The following is a 14,692-nucleotide window of genomic DNA, read 5'->3' on the forward strand; positions in this document are numbered from 1 at the left end:
GCAGTGGGCTCCCTACTCAGTGGCGGGGGGGTCTGCATCTCCCTTTCCGTCTGCCCCGGTCCCCCACAGGTGCTCGCTCGCTAATATTTTTTTAAAAAATAAAATAAAAAATAAAATCTTTAAAACACACACACAGACATGAGGCACCTGGGTGGCTCAGTCAGTTAAGAGTGCCTTCGGCTCAGGTCATGATCCCGGGGTCCTGGGATCGAGCCCCGCACTGGGCTCCCTGCTCAACAGAGAGCCTGCTTCTCCCTCTCCCTCTCCCTCTGCTGCTCCCCCTGTTTGTGCTCTCTCTCTGTCAAATAAATAAAATCTTAAAACACACACACAATAAATGAATAAAAAGCAAGAGCCCCTGATCCAAGGTTCAGACCTTTTTCTCATCCAGCCACTGGGAAAAGACCTTTTATCCAGGCAAGAGCAGGCTGCTCTCCTCTCAGTCCGTATGGCAGAGTCAGTCCCTGGATGAACCCGTACATACACTGAAACAAATTCATTTTCTGCCCCTCTCCCTGAGAAGACTAATTTGGTGTGACTTCATGTATATTTCACTTTTTTCTAAAGAACCATGTACACCCCTTATTTTTTTTTTTTCAAGATTTTATTTATTTATTTGAGAGAGAGAGAATGAGAGATAGAGAGCACGAGAGGGAAGAGGGTCAGAGGGAGAAGCAGACTCCCTGCTGAGCAGGGAGCCTGATGCGGGACTCGATCCTGGGACTCCAGGATCATGACCTGAGCCGAAGGCAGTTGCCTAACCAACTGAGCCACCCAGGCGCCCTACACCCCTTGTTTTAAAAATGGTCCTAAGTAGGGGCACCTGGACGGTTCAGTTGGTTATGTGTCTGCCTTTGGCTCAGGTCATTAACTCGGTCCTGGGATCAAGCCCCGCACTGGGCTCCCTGCTCAGTGGGGAGTCTGCTTCTCCCTCGGTGCTCTCTCCCTCTCTCATTCTCTCTCAAACAAATGAAATCTTTAAAAAATGAATGAATGAATGAATGAATGAATGGAATGAAACGGAATGGTCCTAAGTGAGGTGCCTGGCTGGTTCAGTTGGTAGCACATGCAACCCTTGATCTCAGGGTCATGAGTTCGAGCCCCATGTTTGGCATAGAGCTTTACTTTAGGGGAAAAAAAAAAAAGACCCTAAGCATTACTCTGTTTGGGACTGGTAATAATTCTGTTGGCAAATTCTATCTCCGGAGACTGCAGCCTGATGGAACCCTTCTATCAAGAAATCTAATAGTGTGAAATCTAATAGCATTAAAGAGTCCCCTTAGGATAAAATCCAAAATCATTAACAAGGCCCATAAAGACCACACTTCCTTCCTCATCCTCGGCAGGCCACCACCCTCCCCACCCCCAACTGAGCTCTAGCTCCAGGGCCTGCCTTAGTTCTTTCCCACCACAGGGCCTTAGCACCTCCTGTAACCTCTGCTCTGATTAACTTTGTCTCTTCCTTCAGGTCACACTTAAATGACCACTTTCAGAGAGGCCTTTCCTGACCTCCAATCTAAGGTAGATCCCCACCTTCCTTTTAACACACTGTCCTTCTTCCTCATGACACTTGTCACATTAGGTTTATAAATCTATTTTGTGGGTTTATTTATTTAATGTCTGAGGGCCCACTAAACAGTAAGGTGTGGGAAGGCAGGATTTTGTCTGCCCTTTGCACTGTGGTATCCCCAGTGCCTGGCATATAATAGGTGCTCAGTAAATATCTGTCCAATGAATGACTGAATCTAAAATATTTAGCATTGTGAAATACAAAATCATGCTGCTTCATTATACCTGTTCAGAAATGACGATTTCAAAAGGAATCAAATAATCATTTCCCTCAACATCACTATTCTGGAACGTGACCACCCACAAAACTAAAATGATGAGACAAGGGTGGAGTGGGGAGGGAAAAGCTTGAGAAAATAGAAACAGAAGTTTCTTCTCCTTTCATATGCTCAGCTGCTAAGAACTCTGGAATTTCCAGCATTGGTTCAAACTGTCTTGTGCGAGAGGCATTTCTGTTAAGTACATCCCGGCATGTCCTGGACAAGCTAGAACCAGCCTTAAGAGTCCCAAGCGTGAGTAACCAAGGCCTGGCCATCCCATTTTTTTGGTCTGATTTTTTTTTTTAAGCCGAACGTATGGGAAGCCAAAGGAAATCTCAGAAAGTTACAAGACAATATGATCAGCTGGGACTCGGATGGAATCTCACAGAAACAGATTAAATTCACATTCTCTGAGCCATCTACTTCTGGATTAAAAAAATGGGATTTAAACAATACTAAAGCCCTTTCCCATACAATCTCCCATTTGACGTCGCAGATGAGGAAATTCAGATTCAGCGAAGCAGTGACTGATTCAAGGTCTCACAGCTAAAGGCTTGAGCCTGAACTTGAAACCATACCCCCTCATTCCAAATCCCATCCCCTTTCTGTTACCAAAAGGCCACAAGCAGACGCTCCCAACCTAACTGCCAGAGCCAAAGAGAAATCCAGATCTAAGGCGACTCCTCTGCCTTCCGGCAGTGGCCTTCTGCACACGGAACTCTTGTCACCACCCCTGCCACAGGCTGGGTGTGTCATGCGCCCCCCCCCGCCACAATCATCTCAACGGCTCTGTACCCGGCAAGGCCCTGTAACTCCACCTTGTTAAAATACCCAAATCAGAACATGGCCCTGGAAGGGGCCTCAGGGAGAAGACCCCTGGTTCTCCAACACTGGTGCGTCCCCATCCTCAACAGGGGCACCAATCCTCACGACACACTCACTGTTCATCACAATCATAATCGTAATCACACCCGTCAGTTGCTAAGCACTTCTTACATGCCGGGCACAGTTTTAAGTATCTGGCGAGGCTCCCCGGACCCGTCCTCATGCAGTGCTAGCGATGATCTGCATCGTTGCAGAGGAGGGAGTGAAGAACAGGAGTCAGAGCCGTTTGCGGGCGGCTACACAGCTGGTGGGCTCCGGAGCCCAGACTGTACTTTGACAAGCAAAGCCACACTTAACCCAGTGTCCCACACTGTCTATTCTAATTTCCTCCCGATCATCAAATTCCATTGGAACCAGCTCATAATGGAGTCAGCTTCAATGTCTAAAAAAGAAATCCCGTACGCTCCTCCACAGAACAGATCCATGAGCTCAATGGACATCCTCCAAAACCCACTTCCGGCTTTCTTCCCCAGAGACCATATAACACAATTCTTGCTGCATGAGAACCAATGGGGTTACAGGCACAACGACTTCCACTGATGAACAACCTGCCGTTTCCCGCAGAATTCACTTCCGTCTCTCTTGCCCTCCGGCCCTCCCAAGGCACACACTTTGCCCAGAGGCCAACCCATACAACCACCCGATACTGCAGGGTCCTAATGCATCTTTACAGCCTTCCGGCCAGACTCCTGAGAACACAAGAAGGTTTTTGAGGAGTTTAATTTCACTTCTAAACGGTGCAGAATAGGACTATGATGTAGCTCTCCCACTTTCTTCAATTTACGGCTAAATAACTAACTATATGGCTGTTAGAACTGAAGGTACTGCCCACCTGCTGGCTTCTCTGTGGTAATGGCAGGTTTCTATGTTCTCCCTTCTCTGTTTCCATTTTCTCTTTCTCCTTCATTCATTCATCAGTCATTCCTTTTTTTTTTTTAAAGATTTTATTTATTTATTCGAGAGAGAGAGAATGAGAGATAGAGAGCATGAGAGGGAAGAGGGTCAGAGGGAGAAGCAGACTCCCCGCTGAGCAGGGAGCCCGATGCGGGACTCGATCCCGGGACTCCAGGATCATGACCTGAGCCGAAGGCAGTCGCTTAACCAACTGAGCCACCCAGGCGCCCTCATCAGTCATTCCTTAAGTACATCCTGAAAGAGTGTAGCGTGTTAAGATGTAGCTTCTGAAGTCAGACGGCCAGGGTTCGAGTCCTATCTCTGCCACCATGAGCTAAGTGTCCTTGGGCAGGATATGACCCCTCTTCTCATCTAGGACACAGGGGGATAACAGTCCTGACATCGGACGGCTGTTACGAGGATTACATAAAATGATTCAGGCAGAGCACATTGTCAAGCTCCAGAAATACGAGCTACTGTTTCTAAGATTCTGGGAACCACATAAGGCACTGGGATACAGGTCTGAAAAGAATGGTGCCTACCATCAAGGTGCTCACAATCTCCTGGGGGAGAGAGGTATGTACCATAGCTGGTGAGTGCTGGGCTATTCAGGAAGCAAGAGGCCATGAGAGCCTAAAGATGGAATCAGGGAAGACTCCCAAGAGGAGGTGTTGCTTAATACTGTGTAAAGGTGCCACAGGAGGTGGGAAAGAGTGCGCCAAGTTACAGGAACAGCATGTGGGTGGGCGTGGGCGAAGCACAGCAAGTGTAAGGAGAGAAAGGGGTTGAGGCTGGAGGTTTCACACAGACCCGAAGACTGGGTAAGAACCCTGTTGTTCTCTAAAAAGATTGTACTTTGACAAACAAAGGAAAACTTGCCAATATTTACATATTGGTAAATTTCACACAAACGCCTACATCCTCAGCTTCTTGTGAAAAACCTGGCAATTCTGGACCTAAGCAATCGGCACCGGCTGAGGAGCCTCTGCCCTCTTAGATAAGATAAGGCATCGGCTCTCTCTTCATTTAGCACAGCCCCCACCTCGCCTGATTGCCCCAGACACAGGAACGTTGCTGTACCAGATGCCATCGATCATCAGAAAATTCGTAGCTCAATGTAGTGTGCAATTACAGAAACCTCCCACCACTCCTGCAGCTATTAATTTTCTGACTACCTCACCCTCGAGCCAAAACTCACTTGTGTTGCCTCCTGACCCCTTCACGCCAATGTGTCTGGCTTAGTTTGAAAGTTATGTAAAGCAAAATTAAAAGTAGAAATGTTTTATGACTAGGATCATGAGACACCCTGGTTTGCCCAGGACACTCACCTATTTTCCTAGGTTCGTTAGGGAAAGCACCCCATTTCACTTTTACCAGTGTTCCAGTCTGGATGATAAACTGAATTATCATCCTTTTGACAAAGAAGGGATTTTCACCAAATATTTGTCAATTAGTTTAAACAGTTTTGAGGCAGAGCCTTTTTTCCCTAAGGGGAAAACTGCCTCTACTCAGAAGGTTTTGTTACCTGTGGACAGGAATATAGGGCAATTTCCTGAATGTCCAGAGAACCCTGTTACCCTTGCCCCTTGGAATTGGCATCTACACTTCAGGCCAGAAATGGACCCAGCTCACCGTTAACTCAGGAGAACTCTGGTATTTGCAAGGATGAGGCAACTGTTCCCAAGCAGGTCAGTTATCAGATCCCCTGCGGTTTTTAAAAATATAAATAGATCTCCACACCCCACCTCAGATCTGCTGAAGACGTTTGACACAGATTCCAGGAATCTATATATTTTGTAAAGCTTCCCAGAAAACGCTGATGCTCACCAGGTTTGGAAACTTCAAGAGGGATGCTGACTACCCCTTCCTCTGAAGCTTTCTCCCTGAATGAAGTTATAAGGTAAACAAAAATACTTAGACTCTAAAATCTTAGCTCCTCCAGAAACAACCTCAAGGGCTTACATTTCTATTAAGAGATGTAGAAGGCCCTTGAAAGAAACATCCATTAGAATAGTATTTCTCTATCTCTTACCAAAACAGAGTAAAAAAAAAAAAAAAAAGTGTGTGTGTATATACATATATATGTATATACACACACATATATGTATATACACACACACACACATATATATATGTATATACACACACATCCCCTATCATGTTGATCAACATCCTTGAAGGTGATATGCAAACTGCATACTGTAAAAGTAATTTCATTCCAGATGCTAAATCACTCAACATGGTTGCTATTTTGCCTTGGCCAGAACCCTTACAACTCAATGTTGTGTGCCATTACAGAAACCACCTGATTTAAAGGTCCTGGCACATCTCTTTCCTTTACTATGTTCCAATTTCTAAAAAATCTTATTATGTGTGTTTTTGTGTTGAACTATTGTAAATACATGTTGTAAATCCCCTTAAATTCTTCTTACAAGTATGAGATGGTATAAATAATGATCTAATTCAGCATTTAGATAAAACAAGACTGGTATAAGGTAAGTTGGAATTGAAGTTCAATCTCAATGCCATGTGTCTTTAGGGTCAACCTTCATTGATTTAATGGCCATATCAAAGTAGAACATAAATTTCAAAGATTCTGAGTTGGGCAACGGAGCAGCATCCAACCCTGCAATATGCCATTTAGATGTGGAATTTTTATCTCTTGAGCCAGACTTTTGGCTCAATTTGGTTTTTAGAGCTACAGTATAACCACAAAAATTGTGTGGGCTTATACAGGTTTGCCTGAAAATCCCCAAGAATGTTTCAAAATGCTCTTGGTTACTCTATAACCATTTAATCAACAAAACAAAGTAATACAGTAGGGTTCAGGAGCTTGTAGATGAGCTGTGCCTAAATCCAGCCTTGCTTCCCGCTCAGTGTCAAAGGAAGCTACTCACACTAAGGAACGGCAGTCGAAGTGACTGCTCTCCTAGTCTGAAAGACCACACATCATTTCTTAGGGAGGAATATAACTAAAAATGAGTTAAAGAAAATAGAATACACTACAGACAAAAAAAAAAAAGAGGTACCTTCCATTTTCAAAAAAAAAAAATAGAATACACTAATTTGTCAAGAAATCACCAAATCTCTCAAACAAGCCCTTATGGACCCCGTGTGTGTGTGTGTGTGTGTTTTCTTTAAGATTTTTAAGTAATCTCTACACCCAACATGGGACTCGAACTCACAACCCCGAGATCAAGAGTCGCATGCTCTTCTGACTGAGCCAGCTGGGTACAAACCCCGCCCCCCCGCCATGTGTTTTTAAATCACTTCTGTAATTACCACCCATAACCCAAAGCCTAACCATTGACTAAACACATAACCTTGGGCAAGTGGCTCCCTACACCTCAGTTTCCTCATTTATCAAATGAAATTTATAATAGCATCAACCTCCTTAGGTTGTCGGGAGGAGTAAGAGACATCATAGGTGTCAAGAATTTAGAACAGTGTCTGGCATGTAATAAGCACTCAACGCACAGCAGATCACCGCCGGTATTTTTCTAACAGTTCCACTGCAGCCTGATGCCTTCTAGGTGTTAGCCATAGCGCTAGGCTGTCTCTGTACATCCTCTTAATCCTCACCACAACCTCTGAAGACAAGTACTATTATCCCTACCCTACCAGTGAGGACGCTGACACAGAGCTAAAGAATGGACAAGACAGAGTCTGATTCTGAGACTGCACCTCCCAGGACATCAAGATGTCTTTAACACTTTATCTGCTGCAGTAAAAATAAGGCAGAAAGTACAAAACAATGACGTCCACGTGACATGTAAGTTACTATGATAGGGTACTTCAGTATTAAAAATGTTACATGAGTGGGGGAAAAAGTCTGAAAAGTTTTGCAGCAAACTGTTGGCAGTGTTTACCTCTGGGAAGGAGGACTCTGGGTAAGCTCTTACGTACCATAAACATGTGGTATGCCTTCCACATTTTTATGTTGATTTTTTTTGTAACAAGCATGAAGGTTTTTATGGAAACTTTTAATTGAAGTATAACAGGCATACAGAAGAGCGCACAAATCATAAAGATGCAGCTGGACAGATTCGCACGCAGGGAGAACACCCGGGAACCCAGCACCAGATCAAGAAACACAACCGAACTTCCAAAGGCCCTTCCTGTCTCCTTCCCTTCACTAACCTCTGACCCTGACTTCTAACACATGGGTTAATTTTGCCTGATTAATTTTATGTAACTGGAATCACGTAGTATTTACCCTTTTACATCTGGCTTCTTTCTCTCGACACAGCATGTGTGTCTCATTCATGTCATTGTGCATAGTTGCAATTCCTGTTGGTGTCTTAAATCCCGTAACTACACTACCATTTATTTATCCACTCTACTGTTGTTGGACACGGAAATTATTTGAGTTTGGGGCTACTGTGAATAATGCTGCTTTGGCAACTTTTGACATGTCTTTTGGTGCCCATATGGACACATTTCTATGGAGTACTTAACTAGCAGAATTGTTGGTCATACGGTATGGGTATGTTCAGCTTTAGAAGCGTATATTTTACAATGTTTTAAAAAGAAATGGACATAAATCATTGCGGCACCATCTGAATCTGATCCATCTGTAAGCCTTTCAGACGTCTTTACCTTCCATAGCTCATACCTGTGTCCTTGGTGTCTCATGTGATATATGAATAGTCATATGTATAAAAGTTGGATCCTGAGTCCTTGGTCAAGAACCGCACTCCTTCAAGACCACAGTGTTATTCAGGAAATCGTTTTTAATGTTTATGGCATTTACCAAGAAGGCGGTGTACCACATCCATGAAAGTACACTGCAGGCCTGTTACGGATGAGCATTCCAGTTCACCCACGATAAGGCTAACAGCAAAGTCAACAATCACACAGGGTGCTAAGTGCCATACAAAAACTACTTTCTTTTCCCTTCGGCTTTCATGGGTACATTTCATTTTGGCCTTGGTTTGGCTGCCACTTTCCAGGCCCATCACCAGCTGGGCAAGTTGGAGCTGTCTATCCCTAGTCATCTTCATTTGACCCAAAAATTGCCCCCAAATCCCTTCTGACCCAAACCGGCAGGCTTCTCTCTAATCCTCCAAATCCTCTGCGCTTCTGTTCTCCACTGTCCATGGGGGCATGGAATCCCACAGCTGGACCGTCAATTCTCGCAGGTGGGGCCACGGCTTGTGGCTTTGCAGGGGAGTGGGGAAGGGAGGTGCTGCTCCCTGGGATGCTCTGAGCTCCAGGAGCACTCGGGCGGAGGCCACAGGGCGACTGGAAGGCCCCCACAGCCAACCCTCAGGGGCACAGCAGGCTCTGGGGCAAGGAGCCCAAGAGGGTCCCCACTACCCCTCATATCGTCCCTGTACCATTAGCACTTCTCGGAGCTGAGCTGTGTGCCACGATTACCACCAATGAAATACGGACAGTCAGGGATTATCAAGAGGCAGAAGCAAGTGGTTAAAGCTGGCCTGGGGTCTAGTCTGTCTCACTTCGAAGCAGCTCTGCAATTTACTGAGTGTTCTGTGTGTCTGTGTCATGGGTCGTGGGGAGCACAGAAGATAACGCAAGTGCGCCTGTAGCCCAGAGTGAGCATTCAAGAAATGTTAGCTGCTATTAAAGTGGTTATTGTGAAAGAGAGATTAAGGCGTGGGCTTTGAAGCCAGACCAGTCAGCCGAATTCCAGCTCCATCACTTACTACTGTATGAAGCAGGCCAAGTACTGAACAGTTCCATCCCTCAGCTTCCTCAACTGCAAAATGGGTGTCTTAATTAGATCTGCTTCACGAGATACGTGAAGGATTACTGAGGGAATATATTAAGCACATAGAACAGTGCCTGGCATAAAAAAAAAGTCCTATATACATTTTAACTATGGTCATTATCACAAGCTGGTCAAATAAGTATTTCTTGCACAATCTTTCAAGTGTAAACTGAGGCTCCTGTGATTAATACAAGAGTCATCTTGACACAGATATTCACAGATGAGTAACAACACAAATTCATCTGAAAACATTTCTGAATTCCTAATACATTTTCTTAATCAACTCATAGTTGAAGGTACAACCAATGCCTTTATGCCTAATGTTGGAACACTTTTTAACAACAAAGAGTAGGCCCTCATATCAAAGGGTACAAAACCAGTGGCTCTGCTTGTTTATTATTTTATCTTTACAGAGAAGCGGCCCCTAGAGAAGGTGTGCAACTTGCCCAGGGTCCCCCAGGGTGGTGCTCGGGACTGCAGTGGAGCTCAGCTTGAATACCTGCCCTGGACCTCTTACCAGGCACCATACAGATGTTCTGGCAGCTTCCCCAGGCTTTCCTCTGACACACAGTCAAATCATCCTTTAAAAATTAATTTTCTGTCCTAGCCACTTTTGCTCATTTTTAACTAATTTCTACCCTTTCCTTTACAAGGAAGTAGTTCAGACAATGAAAAACTGTAAATTCAAACAAATTACCTAACCTATGGGCACCGGAGCTTCCCCTCTGTCAAACGCAAAGAACACGGGCTTTCCTCTCCGGAGAGCAAGGGGATGGGAGCGCGGCTTGGAAGCCAGTCCCAGCCTGCTCCCTGCACAAGAGCGACTGTTCGCTGCTTTTCCAAGTCCTGATCAGCTGAGAAGAGTGTGACCTCAGCGGTGAGGTGATAATCTCCTCTTGGTCATCTGCCTTGCTACAATCCCCTAAAAGCCATTCTTCTCCCCTCTCCTCCTCAAAGACAAACGCTGGCATCCAGGAGGCTGAGTAAGGGAAGGGTATTTGATCAGAAGGTCCCCACACAGCTTGGTGGATTTCATACCAGCAGGCTCAAGCATTCACTTAAGTGCTATTCCACAGGCAGCCATACTGGGCGTAGAGAGTACTTAAAAAAAAAAAAAAAAAAGATTGGAAGCACTTAACTGCTATTCCCTTTGATTGACCCTCTTCCTCATTTCTCTGTAGATCAACCAGGATCAGCTGGAGCCGCTAATATTTCCCAGGTGAGGGAGCGCAGGGCAAGGGCTATTAAAGCCTTTATGGACGCTTCTTGCCTTTCACAATTTGACACGCAGGCCCTCCTCTTTCCACCTTTAGGACATGATAGAAATCTACTTGGATCTGAAAAATAACACTCTTAAAAATCAGAAAAGAACCCCTGGCTACAAAGTATCCATTATTAAGCTTAGCTTAGGATATCGGAGCAAAGGGCACAGCATTCCCCATGAAACCACACTGCTCTTAGCAAAGGCTTACTCAAGAGGCAAATGACAGCTTCTCCCACCAAGAGCACCCCCTTATCTCTGGCCCCACCCCTTCCTGTCTTTTGTCAGTTGCTGGGAGAGAAAAACAGTCAACATAAATTGAGCGGCAATTTTGGCCTGGGTGTGGATTCTCTGAAGGCTTCCCTTGAAAGTAACTAGAGGAAATAAGAAATTGATATGGGGAGGGGGGGAAACCACACCAAAAACTCAAGGAGATGAACAACTGTAGATTCGGAGCAAGAAGTGACAGAGAAAAAAAATCTCAGGGGACAGAGGCAAATGTGTGGCTAGATCGTCAGGGAGTCTGCGGTAGGGGCCTTAAGTCAGAAACTGGGAAAAGGAAGAAAGCTGGTTTGTCCCTTTAAAGCTGAAAACCTGGATTGAAATTTAATCACAACAGCACACATGAGAACAATGAGAAGTAAAAGCAGCTCTTCTCACACACACAACATATGCTCTGTAGGATTCTGCTCAGAAACAGGTAAAATTAAGCTATGGTGTTCAGGATGCATATTTAGGTATTAAAACTATAAAGAAAAACAAGGAGACTGATCATCATAAGTCAGGATAAGATTATGTCCGGTGCACTTGTTCTATTTATTATTGGGGTGCTGGCAATGTTCTATCTGGGTGGGGGATTGTACAGGTTATTTATTTTATAATGATTTGCTTTGCATCTATATTTTACGACTTTTTCATTTCAAAAAAGAAACAATTTGGGGCGCCTGGGTAGCTCAGTCGTTAAGCATCTGCCTTCGGCTCAGGTCATGATCCCAGGATCATGGGATCGAGCCCAGCGCTGGGCTCCCTGCTTGGTGGGAAGCCTGCTTCTCCCTCTCCCACTCCCCCTGCTTGTGTTCCCTCTCTTCACTGTGTCTCTGTCAAATAAAATCGAAAGAAAGGGAAGAAAGGGAAGAAAGGGAAGGAAGGGAAGGGAAGGAAGGGAAGGGGAGGGAGGGAGGGAAGGGAGGAAAGAAAGAAAGAAAGAAAGAAAGGAAGAAAGGAAGAAAGGAAGAAAGGAAGAAAGGAAGAAAGGAAGAAAGGAAGAAAGGAAGAAAGGAAGAAAGAAAGAAAGAAAGAAAGAAAGAAAGAAAGAAAGAAAGAAAGGAAGAAAGAATTTCAAGTACACAAGAATACAGTTAGATTCAGGACCTTTAGCAGTTTAAGGAAAGACTAGAGCCAAGGCCAGAATAATTCACGCAAGTGAAAGCAAACATAGTTACTTAAATGAAAGGCACTCCTCTCCTCCCCTAATTTTATAGTTTGCTTTGGTGTGGAGACTCAAAGTCTACATATATAGAACCATACTAGCAAAGTGTATCTGCCCAAAATGATAAATGTAGCACATCTACCAACCAGAAGGTGTGTTATCTCTTTGTCACTGCTCCTTTCTCCTCACTCTTGTTCACTGTTTCCAGAGCACTCTGACGTTCCTCACCTCGCAGCCAGTGGTTGGGGTTATCCCCACAGCAGAGGAGGAAGCCTCAGACAGTAGAAAGCTCACCCCCAGGTACACCTCAAGTCAGAAGCAAAAACCAGACCACCATCAGATCCCGACGACCACCGCAGGCCCCTTTATGGACCACTTTCCCAATCGAAGGAGGTGAGGAGACACACGTTCTTTCCATGTAGAAATAATGAGATGAAGAAACAAGTGAACTACCTTGAGCATGAGAATGTCACCTCCTCTGAGTCACTTTCACTTTTCAATTAAAGCAACTGCCAAGGGCATTATAAAGATTAGCTTCCCTCACTAGACCATGAGCACCTTGAAAACGGAGCTGTGTCCTCTCATATCTGAGACCCCATGGCATTGCACAATATATGCTCATTAAACATGTGCTCATAAAGCAATGAAGAAATATATGAAGGTACAGACCAGTGATTTTAGTGTTGTGGTTTCCACGCCACTTTGTCATTCCTGCACAGTGCCACTTGCACGGACTTTTTAAAGCTGTTAAAATGATGGGCGGTAACTGCCCTTTTAACAGATTGGCCATATATCCTCCACTTCTTAAAAAAGGGTTTCATGTCATATGTAAATTCAGAAGTGGAAAGGGCTGACAGGTTAATTATAGACACAAAGAGCAAGGACAAATGGACTATGAGGTAAGCGAGTCTAAATGTGCCTTCGCTGGACAAGCATGCATTAATAAGCCTGCAAACATTTTCTGGGGACGGCCAGGTTCAGCTGTGTGCCAGGCTTGGGGAAGGCACAGTATCTACACTTGAAGAATTCGGCTGGTGGGTGGGAAGACAGCATGTACCTGAAAGAAGAATCAAAGAAGCCCCCTCAGGACAGCAGGTGGAAGAGATGGGGAACAGGGCCTAAGACCTGAGGCACCTGCCCCCTTCGAGGATGGCATGGTCAGAGAAGACCGCCTCACTGGGCTAGACCCACCTGGAAGGAAATGTGGCTAGGACTGCGGCTGGCAGAGAAGCCAAGCAGAGGCCCCCACTCCTTTGCCTCCTGCACCTCCCACCATATTCCTTCAGCTACTGGAGGCTGGGATTTCAGTAAAAAAGCAAACAAAACAAAACCCCATAGGGATCTTCCCCTTCTCTCTCCCTCCTCCCCACTAAGAACAAAGAGATGTTCAGATGGCCGAGGAGGCAAGTTTAGGGTCAGCTTCAGCAAGCAGATGGCCCCAAGAATGGAACACCAGGCCTCTGGGCAGGGCGTGGATACCAGAGAATGCTTTGTGCTCCCCCTTTTCATTAAGTCGGAAAATATTTATTGGCCGCCTTCTAGGTGCAGGCAGTGAACAGGGCAACTCCCACTGGGACATTAGTCTAGACGAGATGACCAAAGCCTGGGCCTCCAAACCCTGAGTCTGAGTCTCCCTGGGGCTTCTGACTTATTTGGGGGTAATGGGCCTAGTGTCGCCGATTGATCCTGGGCCTTCCCAAAGAAAGGAGGCTCGTCTAAAAAGTTTTCAAGTAGCACTACCCCCCGCGGCCGCCGCCACGCAAAGTAGGAACCCCTCCCCACCCAGTATCCCTGGGGAAAGGCGGCTGTTGGGTTGATAATCTGGGAACGCCAGGCAGAAATATGGCCTGGCCACCTTCCGCAGGAGGAGGGGAATGCCCAAGAGGGTTTATTTGGCCTTGTTTCAAAAATCCGGCCTTTCCTCCGAAACGTATGAGGGAGGTGAGACCTGGTCATGGCGTAAATCCAAGGAGTGGAAAACTAGTTGTTTCGGAAATTCATCACACCTGCCCCGGGGAAACTTGCCACCGACTCCACCCCGCTGCCAGGTCTTTCCAGCTGCTTCCAATCTACTTTACGCCCCTCGGCGACTTGTGAAGAACCGGGAAGTGATACCTGCCAGCGTGCGGGATCTGCGGGGACCCTCCTGCCCTCGCGGGGTGACGAAGCGCGTCCCCACGCCGGGCCGCGCTTCCGTGGCGAACGTACGCAAACTGCTCCCTCTTTCGCGCGCGGACACCGGGACTGCGCGCCCGGCCGCCGCCCGCTCGCCTCGCCCCGGAGCGCCGCGGCGCAAAGGGGCTGCGGGCCCGAGACGCACCGGGAGTGCTCGCCGCAAGGCGCACCTGGATGCGCCCGGCCCTGCCAGCTCGGGCCCCGGCTCCCTAACCGCCGTCTCCGGCAGCGCCCGCGGGGCCCCGCTCCCCCGTCCGGGTGCGCCCCGCTCCCCGCGTGTCCCAACCGCTCTTACCCGGGAAATGGCCAGGGGTTGCTCGAAGTCCTTGCCTCCCACGAGGCGGAAGCCCCATGGTCCCGGGCCCTGGAGGACTATCTGCTGGGTGGTCATGGCGAAGCGACCCGCGGGGACAGACGGGACAGACGGCTGAGCGCTGTCGGAGAAAGAGCGCGCGGCGCGGGCCCGGGAGCCTGGGGCTGGCGGG

At 46.7% G+C, this 14,692-nt stretch overlaps 1 protein-coding gene across 1 annotated transcript in view; it reads right to left on the bottom strand.

Moving 5' to 3' along the window:
- Positions 1-14,692, bottom strand: part of PDLIM1 (PDZ and LIM domain 1) — a 46,525-nt gene extending 31,833 nt beyond the window's left edge. Inside the window, exon 1 of the mRNA XM_027588956.2 lies at positions 14,503-14,692. Within this exon, the coding sequence (XP_027444757.1) occupies positions 14,503-14,598 (96 nt within the window). The 5' untranslated portion in view covers positions 14,599-14,692. The remainder of the gene's footprint in view (positions 1-14,502) is intronic.

Source organism: Zalophus californianus, chromosome 15 (assembly GCF_009762305.2).
Source record: "Zalophus californianus isolate mZalCal1 chromosome 15, mZalCal1.pri.v2, whole genome shotgun sequence".
Taxonomy (NCBI): Eukaryota; Metazoa; Chordata; class Mammalia; order Carnivora; family Otariidae; genus Zalophus; species Zalophus californianus.